Below are 21,756 nucleotides of genomic sequence, written 5' to 3'. Positions count from 1 at the left end.
GAAAACAGTACAGTACAGAACAGAATAAAACTAGACTAAACTAAACTAAAGAACAGGGCTCAAGAAACAAAGAAAGAGAAGAAAAAAATAAGCAAAATCAAGAAGATTACAATAGATTTTGGATCAACCGAAACTTTAGCCTTGGCTCTTAGGGAGAGTAAAGACAACTCCTTTTTTAATGTTTCTTTGGCTGCTTGAACACTTGGTTGGACATTCTTGAAGATGAAGTCGTTTCTCACTGTCCAAATTGCCCAGCACATTAGTATTGCCACCATCATGTAGAAAACTGGATGGGTTTGAGTTTTGAGCTGTGTAACACAATCTGAGATGTTCAGTCCCATCTGAAATGAAATGCCCAGTAGGTTCCAGCAATCTTTTGCAAAAGGACATTCAATGAGAAGATGTTCACAGGTTTCCTCCATTGACAACTGACATAGATCACAGTGGTAAGAGTCTAATTGCATATTTTTCCTCTTTAGAATGTTCTTTGTACTTAGTCTGTCTTTTAGTAATAGCCAAAAAAACACCTTATGTTTTGGCTGGCAAAAACTTTTCCAAAGCCAACTGTAAATCTGGGGAACATTTGTTTGACCCATCAGTGATCTGTAGGCTTTTGATGCTGAATATTCTCCCAAATTGTATGACCATTTATCATGTTGATCTGTTAAGGGAAAGTGTTCAATAAAGGAATGTACTAACTGAAACTGTTGGAAAGCTTCAGTAGATAGAGGAAGACTGTAAATCTCTTGCAGTTGCTGATGTGCATAATAATTTGTAACTGACACATTGTTGTTCAAGGCAAAAGAATAGAGCTCAGGGTAATCTTCTTTCAGAGGTTGCTGTAACCATTTGTCATGCCAGAAAAGGCATGTATCTCCATTTTGTACTTGAACAGTGGAGAAGGATTTGAAAGTCTCCAGTAACTTCATAATGTCTCTCCACCAAAATGACCCTCTTCTTGTTGAATTATTTGGAAGCTTTCCATTGCTATAATGTTTTTCCCAAATCAAAGAAACCCATGGTATATCCTTTTTATTGTAGAACTTGTCCAAGTTTTTCATTAGAAGTGCCTCATTTTGCTTTTCCAGATTTATTATCCCTAGTCCACCATCTTCTTTGGGCACACAGACCATTTCCCAAGCTGCTTTCGGTGGTTTTCTTGAGTTAATATCAGCCCCCCTCCATAGACAATGTTTTCTGAATTTATCAATCTGTTTGATAACTCCCTTAGGCAATGACAGAGCACACATGTGAAATATAGGCAGGGCAGAAAGAACAACATTTGTTAACTCAAGTTTTCCTGCCTGAGATAGGAATGAAGATGTGCAGACCAATCTTCTCTCACACTTGGTTACAAGGGGCAGGAAGTCTTCAACTTTTGGTTTGGTCATCCCAAGAGGGAGTCCAAGGTAGGTGAAAGGAAATGTCCCTTTTGAGCATCCAAATGTATTGGCCAGGTGATGAAACTTCTCAGGAGGGATGTTGATTGGAAGCATCATTGACTTGTTGTAGTTGACTTTTAAACCAGTAGATTCAGAGAAGGATTGAAGCACTGACTTCAGAAAATGAAGTTGTCTAGCATCCCCTTCCATCACAATGAGGGTATCATCGGCATACTGGATTACAGGAAAGTCAGGGGTAGTATTTGATGGGGTTGGGAGACTGAGGAGCCCAATGTCCTTGGCTTTGTTAAGGAGAGATTGGAGCAGGTCAGCAGCTAGAACAAACAAAAGTGGTGTTCTTTCCATTCCTTTTTATATGGTATGTTTCGCCAAGATTCTCTTCCTGTCTCTGCCTTGCCGACCACCTCCACCGTGCCGCCGGCGCCGCCGATTCCCGGCCGCGCGTCCAGCCCCTTCTTCGGTCGTGACATCACGCGTGACCTTCGTCACGCCCCACATGCACGCATCTGATGCAGATTGATGTATTGATGACTCTGAACAACCGTACTAGTCATCATCAATGTTAAATAAGACACTAATGTGCACCCAAAATGTGATTTCACAAATAAGAGGAGAAAATCTAAGAACAAAAACAGCAATTTGGTTTTTCTCGTACCAGTTGCAAAAGATGCGGACCAGGGACATTATACTTGAATAGATGATCGATACAAATTATAATAAGTACGTAAATCTTTAAATTCGTAATTAAAAGTTAGAAAATGGTCTTATTTCCATTACTTTGAAAAACCATGTAAACAAAACGTTAGTGTATCTCTTTTCTCAAGGGCTAAAACTATCACAATTATCTAGTGCTTAGTATGGAAGAGATATATAGTGCTTAATTCCATCAGTGTTACAATTAGAAAAAGATGTACTTATATTTGAAAGCACGAAACTCTTGGTGTGGACACCACCTATCTCAAATCAAACAACACTTAAGACAAAGGTTAGTCCACTAGTTGCCACTTAATTACGAAAAGTAAACTACGACTTTCACGTCTAGAGTGCGCACAAATTATAGAAAAACTGTCAGATGGTACAAAGATATAAAAAACGAATTTTACTCCAATGACTCTCTAAATTTATGATTTAGAGTGGAAATTTTAGATAGACTCTTGGAGATACTCTATGGAGCCAATCGCTAAAGATAATAATTACCATCTAATTAATTATATATGTTATTAATAATAATTCTTAATATTCTTACAGTATGCTGGAGGTCTTCTTTTCTCTCTTCACTCTTCTCCTTTGGTTTAGCCGTTTAGGCATGCAAAGGGAACAGGTCAACCAGTTCGCCAACATTGTTGTCAAAAAAAAAAAACAGTTCGCCAACACAATCTGCTCCTAGAGACATATAGATTTTTTTTTATTTTTAGTTTTTGAGCAAATCCTAGGGACATAGGTGACTTTGTTGTCAAAAGTCTTGCTTTTGTGTGCTCCTCTAAGTTGCATCAACATCTGGGTGACACAATGCCAAAGCCTCTGCATTCACAAGGAAAAATGTGAAAACAGGGACATATCTCAAAGTAAGACATTTAGTAGCAAGATCAATAGATTGGTTGATAAGTAAAGAAGCTGGAATTTCTAAGCAGTGAATCAAAGTGTTGGGCACAAACGAACGAATTTCCTGAACTTACAAGGTAGTTCATGAATCTGTGGTCAAGGGGATTTCGAGAAGTCCTACAATCGGGCCAAAAAAACAAATTTTAAATCCCAGAAAGTCCCCACACAAATCACATGATTTTTTTTTCACGCAAAAATACACGGCAGGATTCGAACCCAAGATCTGTGCCCTCGCATGTATCTCCTCTAAGCACTCTACCTCAAAGTCGCTAGTGTCTATAGTGCATATATATTCCCCTTGTATTCACATTTCAATATTTCGAAATCAATATTTGGGACTCTAAACAAATTCAAATGAAAAAAGAAATCATCCACTATAAAGTTGTAGTTTTCATAGAGATCTACGACTTTGGTTTTGGTTGTTTTGACATCAAGGTGGTTTGACAAATTTGAATCTCAAATTGTGAGGACTTGTACAGAGTGATTAATCGACTATACAGAATGAAGCAATAAACTATACAGGAGTATTAATCGACTGAAAGAAACTTCATTTGCAGGAACCAGCGGGGTAGCAAGCAAGCTGTACAATCACAAGCTGTGTAACAAAATAAAGCTGATTCACTGGTCACTACATCTACTACTGCCTTACCAGCTTACCTTGTGGGGCAATAACAAATTGAAGCTAACTAGGTAACTGTAAGACAACAAGGCTGGCATCCTATTATCCTAGCCTTGTTCTCAATGTATTGGTGCTGGTAGGCTCAGCAGGTGTCGATCGTGGTCGCCGCATCTACATGCAATGGCTCATCAGTTACTAGTCGGCCGTTTCCAAAGCTTACAAGTTCTTCAGTCCTTGTAAGATATATTGGAGAGAATTGGTGCTGTTGCTTACAAGCTAGAATTACCAGCTCACAGTGAAATCCATCATGTGTTCCACATCTCCCAGCTCAAACCATTTACACCTGATTACACCCTTGTCTTCTCCACATTACCTACACTCACTAATCTGCAGGCTACTGATGCTGTCCCAGAGCACATCTTACAACGCCGACTGGTAAGGAAAGGTAACACTGTTGTACCGCAGGTTCTCGTCACCTGGTCGGGATTACCATCGTCGTCAGCTACCTGGGAGGATCACCATGTGCTCAAGACTCGGTTTCTAGCGGCGCCTGCTTGGGGACAAGCAAATTCTTCTGCCGGGGGAGGTGTCAAGACTCAAGGGTGAAGGCGTTACAAGCGCAACGCGCCACCAGCTATAGAAAGCGTTTATTCAGTTAGTTGCTTTATATGATAGAGTATGACTAGTGGGTCCCACGGACCAGTCGGCTGTATGCCTTATATTCTAGCACTGTGGCTTGTAAGACAATTAAGAATATTTTGCTGTTAAAGTGAGACGGAAGATAGAGCCGTCCTCTGCTCCTTCCTCGTCGGCGATATCCACCTTGTCTCTCACGTCTCCGGCGATGGCGGGTGGCCATGGGTATTACACGCGGCTCCGGCTAGGATATCATTTTGAGAGAATTATTTGTATGCCTCCAAAAAAAATCTGCATCTTCCTTCTATGACCTCTTTTTTCTGAACTTACCTATGAGGCCCAAATACGAATTACCTTTACCTGTATGGCCTTCCGTCTACTCTGTCACTGTATTCGGTCAATTTTCTCCTTCCACTCTATGCGAAATGTCTAAGTTACCCCTTCCTCTCTGACTCTTTCCCTTCTATTTCTCGCGACCGAAAGAACCCGAGCGACTGGCCACCGCGCGTGTATGCAGGAGGGAGACGACAACGAGCAGCCGTCGGGCTGCAGACAGGCGGCGGCGGCGGCTTCAGCGGCGAGGGAGCCGGCGGATCCAGGCCCCGGCTGCCCGACTGGCGACTGGCCACCGCATTGGCTGCTTGGACCACGCCGGCCGTTCGGTGGCGCTGTGCGGCCACAGCGCGTTGCTAGTCGTGCTCGAGGCACATGCCGATGTGGGATTCGGAGCAGGTGCTGTGCGAACTCGACGGCATGCAAGCCAGGAAGAGGCCAAGAGGGCCATAAGCTTTTTTCCTTCTTTTTTTTATTATTAACCCTAGATGTAACTTATATAGATACAAAATTATATGTACGTACATACTATATGTGTACTTCACGTAGAAATCTATAAGTACTGCATGTACGGTAAAAAACGATTGCCCAGCTTGATGTCAGGGACAAACGCAATCTGTTAGATGTGATTTTTTTCATACATGGATGTCAATTTGATCTATACTCCACTTAACACTGTATGTGTACTTTTTTTTCTAGGGGTAAAATGGTCATTTGACCTCTCACTTAATACCACTAAGTGTCTGAAATGGACGGAAGGCCATACAGGTAAGAGATTTTTGTTTTCGGGCCTTATAGGTAAGTTCAAAAAAAATAAGGCCATAGAAAAAAGACATAGGTTTTTTTGAGGCCATACAGATAATTCTCTCTATCATTTTTTTACTCTTTCCGCGCACCGAGGAACGAACATGCATCGTGTAGAGTAAATTTCAACTCGGTGCTCCATCACTCTCTCCTTTTTTATTGGACACAATGGCACGCCTCTCTTCCAAGCAAAAGGAGAAAGACGGCACCAGTCAAGTCCCTGTTTTCAGCCTCTGTTCAGAACAATAAAAAACAGAGCTGTTCAGATGATGACCAAACTGCAAAGGAGAGACACCGGGGCAGCAAAGACGAGCAGGCAGCAGAGAGCCACCGGAGCCATGACTGGGGCCGGCGCAATGCGGCAGGCCGCACGGTGGCAGCGCACCAAGGCCGGGGGGGCGGCGCAACGATAGCGCCGCAGCACGCGACGTGAGGCGCACCTAGCCACGGGCCGGCGAGGACGGAGGGCGAGGAGCCCGGGAGGCGGCCAGGCGGGCGAGGAGCCGCAACCAATATAAACACAAATATACAAGACACACATATACTAACAGCAAATATGTGGATTGAGATAGATACAAGTACATCCAAATACAGCAGCATACTCCACAAAGTACTTCACACACCAGCATACTCCACAAAGTAGACACAATTACAATACACCAAGTTCTCTCGACGATCAATCATCCAAGGTAGTATAACAGCATACTCAACAAAAAAAACACATAAGTAATTGTTTTAAGTCAAGTTTGATGTCTCGACGGTGATCATCTAAAGCATACTCAAAGTCGTAAACGCTTGGAGTCCCCATCACCATCATCACCACGAAGTCGGTAACTGATGTAGATAGCATCTTCTTCCACACCATTCACCCATTCCATAAATGCAGATTTAAAGAAGATGATCTGGTCGTTGTCATAAAATTCTTTATTATCTGGCCCAAAGAAGGCATCTTCAAAGTCAAACCCATGGAAGGACAAGGCTGGATGGATGATCCTATACCCATGACTCTCACAATAAAAGCACCGAGCTTGTCCTGCAGATGCAACAAATTATAAATAAATGTGTATAGACCATGGACGCATCAGTATTTGGAATGCGTCCTTTGACCACAGATTACTCTTGCAATATATACCAATGCAAATAAATCATACTAGAAGATATGTTGAATGAGAATCTACTGATGTAACTTTATCAGCCAAGCATAAATTTGAAAAAAATGTTTGCCAACTTTTCTAAAGTTTGACTTAATTATACGCCCTATATTTTGAATTGGGAATATCTACATATCTTTCGCAAGATTTTATAAGAAAATCTGTCAGGATGTGACCAATAAATCATGACAGATCAGTAGGCACACATAACTTGCGTGATGTGTGTCTACCTAATTGTAACCAATAGACAGTAGATACGCATCAATGTTAACAGGTTTGATTAAAACAAACACAACCAATAGTCATATATCACTCAAATAGCACAGGAGCAAATAGAAGGAAGAACGAAGCTCATATAAATTACATAGAAAAGATCAACAATTTAGCGTGATGGTAACATTGAAATAAACATCAGATATGATACGGTTGAAATGTACATGTTGATTAGCAAATCAAGATCCATGGCAATATGTAGGAGTAGGTGAAAATTACTATCACAGAGCAGCTGATGCAAAATGAGAAAATGATGCAATTACACTAGCAGTGGACTACTTAGAATGCATAAGAGTATATAAAAAGTTACTATGCAAATTTTATAAAAGCAACTCAAATCCCCTCAAAAACTAAAAGGGTGTACCCAGCGCACAGAGCTGTGCGGGTCTGGGGAAGGGTGTCAGTGGCAAGCCTTACCCTCGCCTGTGCAATGCGAGGAGACCGCGACTCGAACCCGGGACCTTCCGGTCACAGGCGGTGAGACTCTACCGCTTGCACCAGGCCCGCCCTTCAAATCCCCTCAAAAACTAAACGGAAAAAGAAATTCCTTCACAAACAACTAAAATCAAAACAAAATTAAGCAGTACCTTTCTCTCTAACCCAACAAATATAACAAGCAAATGAAAATCAACAAAGAAAGCATTTGTATAGTCATCTCACCAGTGCTCAAAAGTCAAAACCAAGCAAACTCTAAACCACAAAAAGACACAAGAGAAAGAAAAGCCAGAGAACTCAATAGACGGCATCCACATCCATGAAATATGTTTCAAACCCATAGAAAGTTTAAGGAAAACCTCAGATCTTGAAGAAGGAAATAGAGGAAAAAGAAGAGCAGATCTAGAGGTGATTGAGAGCCACAGCAATTCAGCAAATACTGCTGCTCTACCTATGGTGAATGACTAAACAGGTTGTAGTTCAAATGGGTTCAAGATAAGCAAATGAAGCAAGCATAGCAGCAGATCTCAAAGACAATCCAATATATAATTCTTTTGCCACAAATCGTGCAGCGGTTAAATAGCATAACTCTATTTCGAAATGGACATTCCAGATTGCATAATTGATTGATATAGTAAGAATGAAAGAGGTCAATCTAATCGACCAGACTTAATAATAAAATAGAAACCATGACCCATGAGATAAGAGACTAGAGCATACCACCAACTGGGGGTGACCAATCCACAGGGACACACCAAGTATCATTATGATCATCAAGGTTACATTCAGCAAAGAAGAGCTTTGGAGGTTGAGCATCCAGAGTCGCCAGAAAGTTGATATGGTAATGCTGATATTTGAAAGGAAGATGCGCCAGAAAGTTGTTGCAAAACTTTGGCCCAGATACAAGCTCATTAACACCACAGATAATATGAAGGCTATACTGGGATTCCTGCAATCAATTTCAACCATGAAGAAGAGGGTTAAAATGGAAACCAGGCATAGCTGAAAAAGAGACTAATATAACTGAGGCAAGTAATAAGAGTGAGTAATAGAAGAAACCAACATGAGTTCTGTTGAATTTCTCCAGTGCAGCGTTGACCATGCTACTGACTCGGTCATGCAGGCCCCAGAAACTGTGCACGCGTCGAGATATTTCAGCGTATTCTGACTTGCCTACCACTGTAGGTTCAGGTTCCTGTTGATGGTCCAACGTGCCAACAGAGGATAGGCAGCACTTTTGTAAGAACATGAAGAGCAAACCAAATTCTTCATTTGAGAGTTGGTGACCATTATCCAGACAAACCATATATGAGGCATTCTTGAGTTTTTCCACAGAATCCGGTGATCCAAGAAACTCTTTCTGCGCAGGTGGGCTGGGGTGGAAAGCAGCAGTGGCTGCAGCAGTATATGCTTCTAGGACACTGGCAGAGGCCTTCCTAACCGCCTTCATTTGTATGGAAGCAGTGCCTTTGCCTGATCCAATTTGTGGACACCAAGACCAGTCCATCTCTAGGTTGCTAGGCGTTTCAAAAAGATTGGGATCAGCAACTTGCAAGTTGGCCTCTGCCACCAGCAGGCGTTGCACGGCATGGTCTGGTGTGAGGCTCGGGTAGCGGGTGCACAAGAAGGATATGAGGCCATAGAGTGACCGAGCCGCAACTCGCCACAGGAATCCGGTGCTGATCAAGGTTATCTTCTTCAATCTTTTGGTTGTTGGGAAAGTTTGCTCATACCATATCATGTTGACGATGATGTTGGCAGCAGGCTGCAGTGGGCCATAGCAGTAGCCACCCATGACCAAGGCACGGTGATACCTCTGAGTCAGCTCATCCTTGGGGAGACTGCACAATGCTTTCAGGTAGAATCCATGGATTTTTGCAAGGAGCACGCGCTTCATGGCTGCGCGGACAGGAGGAAGCCCTGTGGGTAAGCCACCATCATCAGAAAACCTAAGCTTTGCATGAAGCCTGTCATCTGCAAGTTCCCACGCAGCTTGGACCTCAAGATTGCAATATTCGTTTCGAAGATTGCGGAGTATGAAACTCCAAGTATTGTAGTCAGGACAGGGGACTGACAGAGGAAGGGCGATCTGATGCAGGTAAGGTGAAAGACTCGTCCATCCTTTCACTAGTAGGGATGGGTCTGGATGCTGGGCGGCAACTGCTCCGCATTTGAGGGCCATCTCCATGGTGGCGGCGGCAATGGTAGGGTTCATCCAGTAGTAGTTCCAGCAGTAGTTCCGCCCACGTTTGGTGATGATAAGGGCAGCGGCGGCAAGGGGGTCGGCGTCGACAGCGTCAAGGTACGCCAGGGCCTCCGCGACCGGGAGGTAGGGGAAGAGGCAAGTTAGGAAGGTGATGAGGCCGTCTAGCGACCGCTGGGCCATGTCTCCTCCCTTACCCGGCGACGAAGCATCACTGTTGAAAATAGAGTCGTTGACGCGGATGTTTGCTTTGGGATTCAGAAGGCCATTACTGTTGAAAATAGAGCCGTTGACGCGGATGTTTGCTTTGGGATTCAGAAGGCCCAAGCAACAGCAGTAGCCGCTCTCCAGTTCGTCGCTGTCAAGCTCCACCTCGCGGTAGATCATCTCGATCTTGGCAAGAACTCGCTTAACCTCATCTTCCTTTAGGTTACGGTGGAAATTGTCCCGAACTTCTTTCGGCCCATATATGGTGCGGCTGCAGGCGGGGACGCCGCCGCCGCTGGAGGTACTCAAAGGTAGATCTAAGTGGATCTTGGACAAGGAGCTAATCAAGGAGAAAGAACCGGAGGCTCGGGATGAGGGATTGCCGGAGTTCCGCTGTACCGGATAGGGATTCATCGGATGACCGGGAGGGAATCTGTTCGACCCCGGTAAGGGAGGGCGGGGAGTGACTGAGGAGCCCGGCATCGCCGAATCTGTATGGCGAGGGGCGTCGGGAGTCGGCACCACCGTCCGGCGAAAGAGTCGAAACCCCGGCATCGCCGAATCTGTATGGCGAGCGGCGGAGGTCGTGTGCGTGGAGGTCAGGTCAAAACGAGGGTTTCGGACACAGATTCGGCGTGACTTGCCCAATCACTATCCATCTAGTTTTTTTCCGGATAGGATATGGTGGTCATACGGAGGTCGGGCGACTCGGCGTGGGGATGGAAAATCTGGATATCGGGGCGGGCGCAGGCGCTGGGGAGAGAGAGGCCGTTGGGCCTCGGCCTGGGCCGGCTGCGCGCGCGGCGAAGAGGAAAAGAGGGGAAGAGCAGGCCGGGCCGACTCTGGCTCCGGACTGGCCACCGGCGGTGGGCAGGTGGACGCCGGGGCCGGAGCGGGTCAGGAGCAGGTGAGGGAGTCTTCCGTGCTGCCTGATGTTTCGGTGTGAAACTGCGGTGGAAACGCACTCCATTAGCCGTCCGGTCCAGCGGCCTAAAAAAAATCGTTAGATTTGATATTTTGGAGCTAATCAAATTGCTGATCTCTGAGATCGTGTGCCACCATTTTCATTTTTCAGACATCGATGAGTGTGCCCTTAGTCCATCTCCATGCCCTGGGCGTTGCGTCAACAGACGAGGTAGTTCCGACTTCAGGCGCGTGGCTTGTCACACTCTGGCACAGCGATACTATCTATTGGTAAATCACAATTATATCCAGTGGCCTTTTTTTTTCTTCTCTTAGACGGTTAAACTGTACTAGTAACATATGAAAAAAAAAATTCAGGCATAAGCGTCGCTGTTGTCATACTGGACATAGCCATCACTTGCTCATATTTGATCCGCGAAAGGAGGAAACTGGCCAATATCAAGGAGAGTTACTTTCGACAACATGGGGGTCTGCTGCTTCTGGAGCAGATAAGCACAGGGCAAGGCACTACATTCAAAATCTTCACAGAAGCAGAGCTCATGGAGGCGACAGACCAATTTGACGACAAGAATGTTCTTGGTCGCGGCGGTCATGGGACTGTCTACAAAGGCACGCTCAAGAACGGCACTCTGGTCGCAATCAAACGGTGCATATCAATGACAGGTGAACAGCGCAGGAAGGAGTTTGGCAAGGAGATGCTCATTCTGTCCCAGTCAACCATAAGAATATCGTGAAGCTCCTAGCTAGGATGCTGCCTCGAAGTAGAGGTCCCAATGCTAGTCTACGAGTTCATCCCCAACGACACACTATTCCATTTCGTCCATGGTGGCAGTGGGTGCTGTGACGCCCCATTCTCAACTCGGTTACGGATTACCCATGTATCTGCCCTAGCATTGGATTACCTGCATTCGTGTGCGTCACCACCAATCCTTCACGGTGATGTGAAATCCTCCAACATACTTCTTGATGACAAGTACTCCGTGACGGTATCAGACTTTGGAGCTTCGATAGTGGCACCGACCGACGAGTCACAATTTGTCACTCTGGTGCAAGGGACCTGTGGGTACCTGGACCCCGAGTACATGCAGACATGCCAGCTTCAGACAAGAGCGACTGTCTACAGTTTCGGCGTTGTTCTCCTAGAGTTGATCACCGTCAAGAAGGCGCTCAACCTTGAAGGGCCCGAGAGCGAGAGGAGCCTTTCCGTGAGCTTTCTCTGCGCGCTCCTGATTTTTTTTTAATTTTTTTTGATGAGAAACGTGATATATTAAGGTTAGGTACAGTTTACAAAGATAAGGGAGAAAGGCTCCCAGGCTGACAGAGAAGCTAAATTACAAGGGCACATAGTAACATGTGCTGAATTTGAACAGGAGAAGCTGTAATGTAAACCTGAAGTTGATCTTGCTCTAGAGGCTAAGTTGTGGGCTGTAACATTAACATCTCTATTAATCTTGAGCACCTGGTGGGCGAAGCTTTGAGATTGCAGCCTAAATTCAGTTGTGAAAACTTGATACTCCATGGCTCAGCTCTGTGGAGGCAGCCATTTAGATAGTTGACTAACATCTCTTTGTCGGAGAGGAAACTTACTTCCTGAAGATTAAGATGCTTACAGATTTTTGCAGCCAGACTGAGTGCAGCAGCTTCAGCCATTATCACTGAGGAGACTTGCTGAACTTGTGCCTGGACAAACAGAGATTGCTTACGGGATGGGGAGAAAAGGAAAATTCCAATGCCTGCTGGCCTTAAATAGTTTGAACCATCATCCAGACTAGTGGCTGCATCAACAAAGCATCTAGTACCTGGAAGAAGAGCAGGAATGGTGCAGATTCTGCGACTCTCTTGAAAATTTGTTGTTGCTGATAGAGTGACTGCTGGAGCATACAGAGCGTTAGTGGCCACTGAAATGTCTGCTTTTGTTTCATGATGTACTTTCGCTATTGTCCATTTTTTGTTATTGAACCTTATTAGATCATTCCTTGCTTTCCATAAGTACCAAAGAGAGGTGAATATTTTTTGTACCCTCTCCGGAGAGGATCCTTGTGGCAGGATAGCTGCAATTGCTTCCTGTACACCATCTTGGTCTTGAGGTAGAAGGTGCGTCCTAAGAGGAGGATCTGCAGAGAACCAGAAAACTCGAGCAAAATCACAATAAAAAAAGAGATGCCTATCTGTTTCTGTGATGCCGCATGGGCTACACAGTCTTTGCTGATATGGGTGGAGTAGCGCCCTGCTCTTTCAGCTGAAGCTAGGGACTGTCGAAGAAGGCGCCAAGCAAAGGTTTTAATTCTTGGTGGCATATGTTTATGTTTCCAGATGGTTTTAAGAAGGATCTGTGAATTGTTTGTAAGAGATCTTGGACCTGAAACCAAGTTGGGTATCACCGGTTGGGTGCTCAATAGTTTGTAGGCTTCCTTTGTAGTGCATTGTCCTTGTTGTGAAGGCCTCCAAATGAGTTTATCTTCTTCTTGCCCGAAGGCTCGTTGATTCACCCTGTCTTTCACATTTCTCAGCTCAAACCTTTCATTGCAGATTATACTCCTGTCTATGATACCCTTCCAGTCACTACTGACTTGGCAGCTGCAGCGGCCAAACCTGAAGCAATCTTGGAACGCCGGTTGGTCAAGAAAGGCGACGCGGTGATTCCTCAAGTCAAGGTCACATGGACCGGTCTTCCTCCATCAGCTACGACCTGGGAAGATTACAATGTGCTCAAGACAAGATTCCCATATGCGCCGGCTTGGGGACAAGCGGCACCTCAAGGGGGGGAGATGTCGTGCCGGACGACATACAGTGAGCTGGTGGCGACTGAAGAAAGCTGTATCGTATACTTAGTTGGCGTATTCGTCTATTTACGTTTTCCAATTGTTACACTATCTTGTGGGCCCTGATGGCCAGACTCTGTAAGCGCACATAAGTGCCGCACTCGTATGGGATTGGGACTCAGATATTATATCGTAATACAGAAATCTCGCCAAGGCAGAGGGCTTGCCTTGCCGGCGTCCTCGTACCCGATTTCCCCTTTCGTGCTCACGTCAACGGCGATCGCCGGCGGCCAAGGGTGTGACACTACATGGCGCCCGAGCAGGTGGACAACAAGCGGCTGTCGCAGGAGACCGACGTGGCGACGTGTACAACTTTGGCGTGCTCGTCCTGGAGGCGCTGACCGGCAAGGCGCCGGCCGGCGCAGCACCTGCAGCCGGCGCCGGCGCCTGACAGGCACAAGAAGGGCGCGGCGGTCACGGCGATGAGCCTGGGCATCCCGGTGGGTGCGGTACATGGAGAGGGAGGAGTGGACTGCGGAGGTGTTCAACGTGGAGCTGCTCCGGTACAGGGACATCGAGGAGGAGATGGTGGCGCTGGCGTGCGTGGCGCCGCGGCCAGAGCAGCGGCCCTCCATGGGCGACGTGGTGAGGATGATCGAGAGCGTGCCGGTGGAGCAATCCCCCGCTGCCGAGGAGGACAGCGGCGTCTCGATGACGTTGCCGTCCATCGGCATCACCACGTGACCACGGACGGCAGGGACGATCGCCTCAGCTACTAGTTGTCCCCTGTCGAGCTTCTGTTTCTTGTGTGTGATCTTGACATCTTCCATGTATGGCTTTGGCTGTTGAACACGTTCGTCTCATCCGGCTTTTGCACGTCTGAGTCTGAGGATGGATTCATGGAGTGCTGCTCAGTGTTCACTATTGCAGCTGCTGCAGTTTCCCTGCTTGTTAGACGATTATGGATGCTGGGAAGCTCACGCCGCCGCCCGTCGCCGGCACAGCCGACTTCGCGGTCATCGGCGCGCTCGCCGTCGCGGCATCGTTCGTGCTTGTCTCTTTGGAAGCGAACGTGGGGCAGGGCCGGTTGCGCCACATCCTCGACCTCGGCACATCGCTTTGTGGCCCACGCTGAGATGCTCCGCCTCCTGTTTTTCCGCGGCGCCATGCTGCCTCCGCGCCGCCACGTCATGTCGTGCCTCGCGTATCCGCTCGTCACCCGTTGCGAGTCAGGGCCGCTCGCTTTGCGTGCTCCTGCTGCTGCGCGCGTCTCTCGGTGGCCACGCTCGCCTGCCTGCCATTCCTCAACGCGCATGTGCTCGTGCTCACCACGCCAGCCACCGTTGCCACCTACCCAGGCCAGCTCGCGCATGCCGCGGATGGCAGTGGGCACTGTGCGTACCTGGCATACACCGCCACGCTGCTCCTTGCACTCGTCGCGATCTACCTGCTGGCGCTCGCCACCACGTGGTGGGATGTCACCGTCGTCGCCATCAACAAGCGACTGCGCGCGAGGGCATATGCGCTCTCCTTGCTCATATGCGTGCCAGATAGAGCTGTGGCTGCGGGCGCACGCCGGGTGCCGCCGCTGATGGCGTATGCGAAGCTGCGTGTGCCGTTCGGCTTGCCGTCGGGGCACTCACCTGGTAGGAGACGTGCTGCAGCCCCACGTCGTCTCCGGCTCTTCCTCCTCCGGCCGCCGCCAGGTCGGCCACAGGCACGCTAGCCGTGCCGACGAGCTTGTTGCCGAGGATCGGCACCTGCGCATTGACCTCGAACTCCACCACCAGCTGCCGCTGCTGCTGCGCGCTATCCCCGTCGAGGTCGAACGCCAACACCGCGTCGTCCCAATCCGGGTTCTTTACGCCGCCGTCGGTGTCCGGCTGCGTCTTCTCTGGCGGCCGCAAGGCACATTCAATACCCCAGCTACCTTACTGTCCGCCAACAACCCTCCGATACAGTCGGTATCTTCCTCTCTCATGCACGTAGGCGCCACGGTGTTCTCATTAGTCATAAACCGCGCCCCCACCAACTATGATGTTATGCTTCCCCTCCCCCAATCTCCACGCACGGTGCTAGTCCCCACCGTCGGATCAAGGTGGGTACGTGCCGGGGGTTCTACCATATCCGAAGGCATGAGTGCAATCGATTGGAGCATCTCCAAGAGTTCTCTTACCCTCTTATCTCCAAGAATTCTCTTATGCAGTCTCTTGGACCATCTTGCCCGCGCCGTACATGGCCGCCCCAGAGGAGAAGCCGCGCACCCGCCTCTCGCGCGCCTCGCTGCCGTCCCGTTCGCCTCGCCAGACGTCTCGTCTGCTTGCCACATGTGGCCACCCTGGAGGAGAAGGAGCCGAGCTCGGGCTGCTAATGCAAGAGAAAGAAGTGCCGCCACCAGGGGGATCGTCGGATACGCGGCGGCGGCGCTGGCACTAATTAGTTAGGGCCGCTGTCTGCGGATTGGAGACGACGATACGAGCGGTACCTTTCCAGGTATGACAGGTGGCCCCATGTCTAAGATGATCTGAGAGCACTCGGATCTGCTTTGGACGGATGAGATGGAAAGAAAGTTACCTCGTGACTTACTGACTTTACAGAGGCAAGTCACTGAATCTCGATCCCTTTTTTCCATTACTAGTCCATTACGCGTGTCCTCGCGCGCGTCGGCCAATCATCTGGTTAAGGCGCAGGTAAAAAATATGTTTAATATCTGTATGGAAACACTATTATGAGTTTAATGTAGATATCTGTTGCACAAAAACTGAAAGATTGGAGCTCTTTTTATATTTAATACGGTAAAACTATTCAGAATTCTAAACATGAAATGCTTGATGTGGTAGATCACATTTCCTAGCAAGAACATAGAAGCCAATGCAATAAACTATTTGAGGTCTTCACACTGCATGAGAAATGAGATGAGCCCCCAACTACTTAGACATGGCTGAGGTAAGCCATTACAGGTTTGGCCTATTGCCGTACCGGTAGAGTAGACTAGATAGGTAGATGGACAGCAATAGATGACCTATTGCCTAATCCCTGCTGCAGGAAAACAATCAAGCGGAGCAGCAGATTATCTTACACAGATTTCAATTCTTTGATCTATCTGTTGTACTGTTTGGAAAGTCATAGTCCCTGTGTTCACAATTTCTTCACCCATTCATAATGAGCAATGGTTTATCAGTTAAGAGAGGTGATGTATTTTCATTTTCACAAACAAGACAACAATGGCACACAAAGAAGCATTTTGCTTCGATGATTCGTAAGTTATCAGGAAGCGGTCTAATGGCCATATGATTTAGTTCAAAAGGCCACATTCCATAAGTTCATAGAGAAATCCTGCCTTCACAAGCAGGCCCGTGAAGAAGGGAGCTGCACTAAACCAGAATTGATTGGCCTATAAAAAAGGAAATCTACAGCTCGAGTATCGTTCTTCCTAAAAATAAGCGTCATTTTAAGTTGTGCTCCACTGTGGATTAAGTTAGTCGGTGGAAGCGTTGTGAAATATTAGCAAGTTTTTTGCTGTTATTGCTCTCCCAACAAGATGCTTTAATTTAAGCGCTGCATCCAGATTTAGAAATATGAACTGCTCTTGAAAAGGAACAAATCCAAACAGCGCATCTATTAACGCACCTTAAAACTTAAATGAAATAAACTGATGTTATGTTCCAGCCACCATAAAAATCCCGCTTAGCGTTCACAGATTAAACAGGATGTAAAAAGGAAAGGAAAACAACAGAATAGAAAGCAGTAACAATTCAAGGCATAAAGAATTCAGGGAGAAGTCCACTAAATCATGTTGTTTACCAGATAAAAAAAAAACATACACAGAATAGAAAGCAGTAATTTTGTAAGAAACAGTACCATGGCAATGCTTATTAGACTCCTCCATATCCTCTTTGCTCGCTAAGAAACCAAATAGCAGCCTTTTCCCACCAGGTACGAATCGAACCTTGTTGTTGAGCTGCCATGCATTCCTGTCTTTACCTTGATTAGCAAAGTGCCTATACAGACGTTCAGCTTCCATGCAGCTCACAGCTGAGCTTTCAAATATTAACACACTCATACCACGGTGCCCAGAGGGACCATAGGCATGACGTGCTTTAGTTGCTGCATATTCTCCGAAATAATCATGGAGCTCTTGGTTCCCCATGCCCTTCCACAAGATTAGGTCAAAGAATAAACAGGAATCAGAATACAACATAACCTAATTGTATAGCCCTTGAAGAGCTATAAAGGACTTCTTCTATAAGATCTAAGGAGCATTATGATCCACACTCAGCTCAAAAAAATTGTGAGCACACAATGTATTGAACGCAATTAGCTATAAATAATAAAGAGGATCAATGTGGTCAACTCAGAATGCACAAGACAAGAATATAATATGTAGGTAAATAAACATAACACATTATTCATGGTAACTGATCCACTTAGGGAGCATATTGCACCTTTGTACAGTCAGATCAAATGCTCTAAGAAGATGCATAAGTGTCAAGCTATGAGTAAAAGGGATAGAGGGAATCCAAATGCAAAACATGTACTTAGCATTTCACAGGGGGAAAAATACTGCTAATATGAAATTATATACAAAAAAACAGTCACCTTATCATCGTCATCTTTTTCCAAGAAGGTGTTCATAACAATAACCATTGGTGGCCACACTATCTCCCGATCAGTGCTTTCTCCCAGCGCTTTCCATTTCCCAAATTGTTCGCCCGCTGGTATCACTGAAGTTCCCCTGCGAGAGAGCTCCTCTTCCAGCAATGCAGCCAATTCTCTGTGAAGCCTAACCCCTGTAGAACCTTTTGCTCTAGCATGAGTCATTAAAGGTTGCAGACCTTTGTACCAGCCAATTGCCCCAGGTCCATTTTTGCGTGCCGGGCAGCGCCATTGCCTAGTTTGTTCATTAATCTGTTCCACACTCAATGTATTCAAGACTTCAAAGAACCCTTTGAACCACTTGTTAGTTTTCCGAGCCTCAAAACTTTTCTCACTTGCATTAGAATCATAGTCATCACTGATATCATTACTCAAATCATCATCATCATCTGATGCATTGTTGCCATCAACATTCTCCACCTCAGGGTCAGAACCAGATGGAGGAGCATCATCCTTCTCTACTTCAGAACCAGATGGGCGAGGCCTGGATTGCCACTGCCAACCATTTGCCAGAGGTGGAGTCACGACAGGGCGCAGTGTTTGTGGTGGCGGTCTAGGATTGCATCGGTTAGCAGCACCACGATCTGAAGCTTGAGCCCGACTTGTTCCAGAAGTGTGGCAGGAACCATTGCCACCCCATGCTGGCCTTGCTGTGTTAGGTGTCGCATTTGTGGAACTCCATGGTGCCCACTGTCTCCCACCTACTTGGCCTTGTTTCTTTGACTTCTTAACCTAATATGAAATTGTAGAAATGCAAGGATCTATTAACCCATAGATCGTTGATTTCTTAAATTTAATATTACAATAGTTTCTAACAATTAAGCAACAAATTATTAACCTGTAGATCACCGATTTCTTATAATAAAAGGGAAAAAAATGAAAGGGCGAGGCTAACCAAATCTGTTTCGCACGGAGCACCCGATGCCGCCAGGCCGGCGGCGGCGGCGGCCCGCGTCGGGTCGGCTGCGTGCACTGGCTGCCGCCGCCCTGGCGGCATCGGGAGAGAGAGGCAGTGAGCGGAGAGGAGAGAGAGGGGGGAGAGGGCACGCCGTGTGGGGGAGGGGGGGGGGGGGGGGGGGGGGGGGGGAGGGGGGCGGCCGCAGCTGCGCCGCCCCGGCCGTGCGCTCCGTGGACCCTCGCCATGGTGGCATGGATCGAGAGAGGGAGAGGGAGAGAGAGAGAGAGAGCGGCGAGGAGGAGGGCATCGGGGTCGGGGAGAGCCGCCGAGGGCTTCGTAGCGGGCGGGGCGTCCTGTAGCGAGCGGCGGAGCCAACACGGGCCGTCGATCGGCGAATCGGACGGACAGCGGATTTTGGGACGACGTGGCCAGCCTGAGCGGCGGCCAAAGTCCCCCGGTTTGATAATAAGAGAAGAGATGCACTCTTACTTTCGTAGCTGCATTACAGAGAAAATGTGTATAAGCAGCGATTATTATTATTTTATTATTACTGTATAAAGACAAGGGCATATACAGAGCAACAAGGTTCAACCATGAGGAGTGTTACGAAACAGTGTCTCTCAACAGACACCCCTTCGGTGATCTCATCAACAACGCCACGAACAGACACTTGTTCACAAAGTGATCTCATCCATCAATTACAAGATTAGTGGATAGGATTAGACAGTTAGTTTTACTCCCAAAGAGCATGTCCTTCGGGAACAGTCTTGTCCCTTCGTAACTCCCCTTCACTTGTATAAATATATTTCATAGATCAATAAAAGAGACAGTTCTTCCAATCTTGTTCATTTATATTCACGTTTAACACGTTATCAGCACTTTTGCTCTCAAGAACAAGAGCAAGGAGAACAACGGAGGCATGTGGCTGACACCACTTCATTATAAAAGATTTGGCACTTTTGGTTTTGCCCTACAAAAATACTATACAAATGTTCTATAAACACTTAAGTCCCTTTGGATCCTTGCAATTAAATTCATTCTAATAAATTATAATTTAGACACATATTAATTAAGCTAATATGGTTATATATGAAATATATTTGTATACTGTTATGCAAGGGAGATGTTTATATGTTGTATTTCTTTCTATAGGAAAGTGAGTTGAAGAGCGTGCTATAAGTTACAGGGCAAAATATTCAATGCAAACCACATTTTCGGTGCAATCGTGAAAACCCTTTGCAAAATCATACTTAGGAGTTTTCAATGAAATTTGTTATTTTCATATGATTTTTTGCAAAACGAGTTTGAATCTCAAATTTTGTGACAATGCACATATTGGTGTGCATAGTTTCAATCTTTTTGAAAACTTCTAAGTATGGTTTTAATGGAGTTTTTATGGATTGCACCGAATATGTGGCTCGCACTGAATATTTTGCCAAGTTACAGAGTAGAAACATAACATGGTGATCTATAGAATCGATTTCCATCTCGCACCCTATGAATTTGAGATAAGCTTATATGTGAACTTTAGAAAGTTGTGGAATCTCAAATTCCAAGCCTAATAGCCTAATCCATTAAATAAATTTTAGTTCTTCCAAAATGAAGGGATCCAAATGGACCCTTACATAATTTTGATAAGGACACAGCCTTGATTCATCTCCTTAGTCATGATATGTTGTTGAAATTGGTCATGCAGATTCGAATGTTAGGTTGTACTAGTACTGCGACAATTCAATTTACTTTCCACATGACATGTCTACTACAGAAGAGGATACATAGCAACAGAAGATAGCATGGTTCTGGATACATGAATAGGTTAAGCTAAGCAAAACATCCTAGAAGTTCAGACATTTGCTCTTACAGTCTTGAGACAAGTCAGGCATCGAAAGCTGATTCAGGCAAGATCCTTCCTAAAGAAGAAGGTCAGGAATAGCAGCAGGGTCAAGCTCATAAAAGCCATAGAGCTTGCCATCATTCTCTTTTGCCAGGCGGAATGATGGTATCCGATGAGAAAATCTCAGGTTCTCTTTCCTTCGTATCTCCAGTGCTCCCTTCTGCACATCAGGCTTCGTATGCCTCTGTACCATCACCGTTCGAGAAAAGCAACGCAGGAATCGGAGCCCCTAGCATGGATCCGACGCAAGTGGACATGTACTCATTCATTTTCTGCAACACAATTGCTGCAAATTTTTTTATCTGCGTTCTTCCCAATTGAAGGCAAAGAACATCTTCAGAGAAAGAATTCAACAATCCGGTCAGAACCATCTAGAACGAGTTCGTCGTTGATGTTTACCTTCCTGTTGGTTGCGTTTCTGCGCCCTTCGCAAGCGGTATTTTTGCGGTCGATCTGCTCTGCACATATGCTGTTGTGGTTGATCCGGACCGACGGTCGTCGGGGTCGGGGAGAGCCGCCGAGGGCTTCGTAGCGGGCGGGGCGTCCTGTAGCGAGCGGCGGAGCCAACACGGGCCGTCGATCGGCGAATCGGACGGACAGCGGATTTTGGGGCGACGTGGCCAGCCTGAGCGGCGGCCAAAGTCCCCCGGTTTGATAATAAGAGAAGAGATGCACTCTTACTTTCGTAGCTGCATTACAGAGAAAATGTGTATAAGCAGCGATTATTATTATTTTATTATTACTGTATAAAGACAAGGGCATATACAGAGCAACAAGGTTCAACCATGAGGAGTGTTACGAAACAGTGTCTCTCAACAGACACCCCTTCGGTGATCTCATCAACAACGCCACGAACAGACACTTGTTCACAAAGTGATCTCATCCATCAATTACAAGATTAGTGGATAGGATTAGACAGTTAGTTTTACTCCCAAAGAGCATGTCCTTCGGGAACA

At 46.4% G+C, this 21,756-nt stretch overlaps 2 protein-coding genes and 1 pseudogene across 2 annotated transcripts; 1 reads left to right on the top strand and 2 right to left on the bottom strand.

The window, feature by feature from the left end:
- Positions 1-5,939: 5,939 nt before the first annotated feature.
- On the bottom strand, positions 5,940-10,492 carry LOC136520474 (uncharacterized). The gene is made up of 3 exons (XM_066514017.1): positions 8,320-10,492; positions 7,977-8,205; positions 5,940-6,430 (listed from the first exon to the last, which is right to left on the bottom strand). The coding sequence occupies exons 1-3, from the start codon at positions 10,219-10,221 to the stop codon at positions 6,177-6,179; spliced, it is 2,385 nt and encodes a 794-aa protein (XP_066370114.1). The 5' UTR covers positions 10,222-10,492; the 3' UTR covers positions 5,940-6,176.
- Positions 10,493-14,313: 3,821 nt separating this feature from the next.
- LOC136523400 (uncharacterized) lies at positions 14,314-15,788 on the top strand (annotated as a pseudogene).
- Positions 15,789-15,925: 137 nt separating this feature from the next.
- LOC136523399 (protein SUPPRESSOR OF GENE SILENCING 3 homolog) lies at positions 15,926-19,005 on the bottom strand. Its single transcript, XM_066517092.1, has 4 exons — positions 18,904-19,005; positions 17,946-18,740; positions 17,214-17,505; positions 15,926-16,027 (listed from the first exon to the last, which is right to left on the bottom strand). The coding sequence occupies exons 1-4, from the start codon at positions 19,003-19,005 to the stop codon at positions 15,987-15,989; spliced, it is 1,230 nt and encodes a 409-aa protein (XP_066373189.1). The 3' UTR covers positions 15,926-15,986.
- Positions 19,006-21,756: the final 2,751 nt, after the last annotated feature.

Source organism: Miscanthus floridulus, chromosome 18, assembly GCF_019320115.1.
Source record: "Miscanthus floridulus cultivar M001 chromosome 18, ASM1932011v1, whole genome shotgun sequence".
NCBI lineage: Eukaryota > Viridiplantae > Streptophyta > Magnoliopsida > Poales > Poaceae > Miscanthus > Miscanthus floridulus.
This window is presented reverse-complemented; position numbering and strand designations above follow the sequence as displayed.

Coding starts and splice junctions, on each gene's coding strand:
- LOC136520474 (XM_066514017.1), bottom strand. CDS start 10,221: ATGCCGGGGTTTCGACTCTTTCGCCGGACGGTGGTGCCGACTCCCGAC. Junction 8,206..8,319: donor AGAAATTCAACAGAACTCAT/GTTGGTTTCTTC, acceptor AATTGATTGCAG/GAATCCCAGTATAGCCTTCA. Junction 6,431..7,976: donor TTGGTCACCCCCAGTTGGTG/GTATGCTCTAGT, acceptor TTGCATCTGCAG/GACAAGCTCGGTGCTTTTAT.
- LOC136523399 (XM_066517092.1), bottom strand. CDS start 19,005: ATGCCGCCAGGGCGGCGGCAGCCAGTGCACGCAGCCGACCCGACGCGG. Junction 17,506..17,945: donor ATGACGATGATAAGGTGACT/GTTTTTTTGTAT, acceptor ATCTTGTGGAAG/GGCATGGGGAACCAAGAGCT. Junction 16,028..17,213: donor GTCTAATAAGCATTGCCATG/GTACTGTTTCTT, acceptor CGCCTTAACCAG/ATGATTGGCCGACGCGCGCG.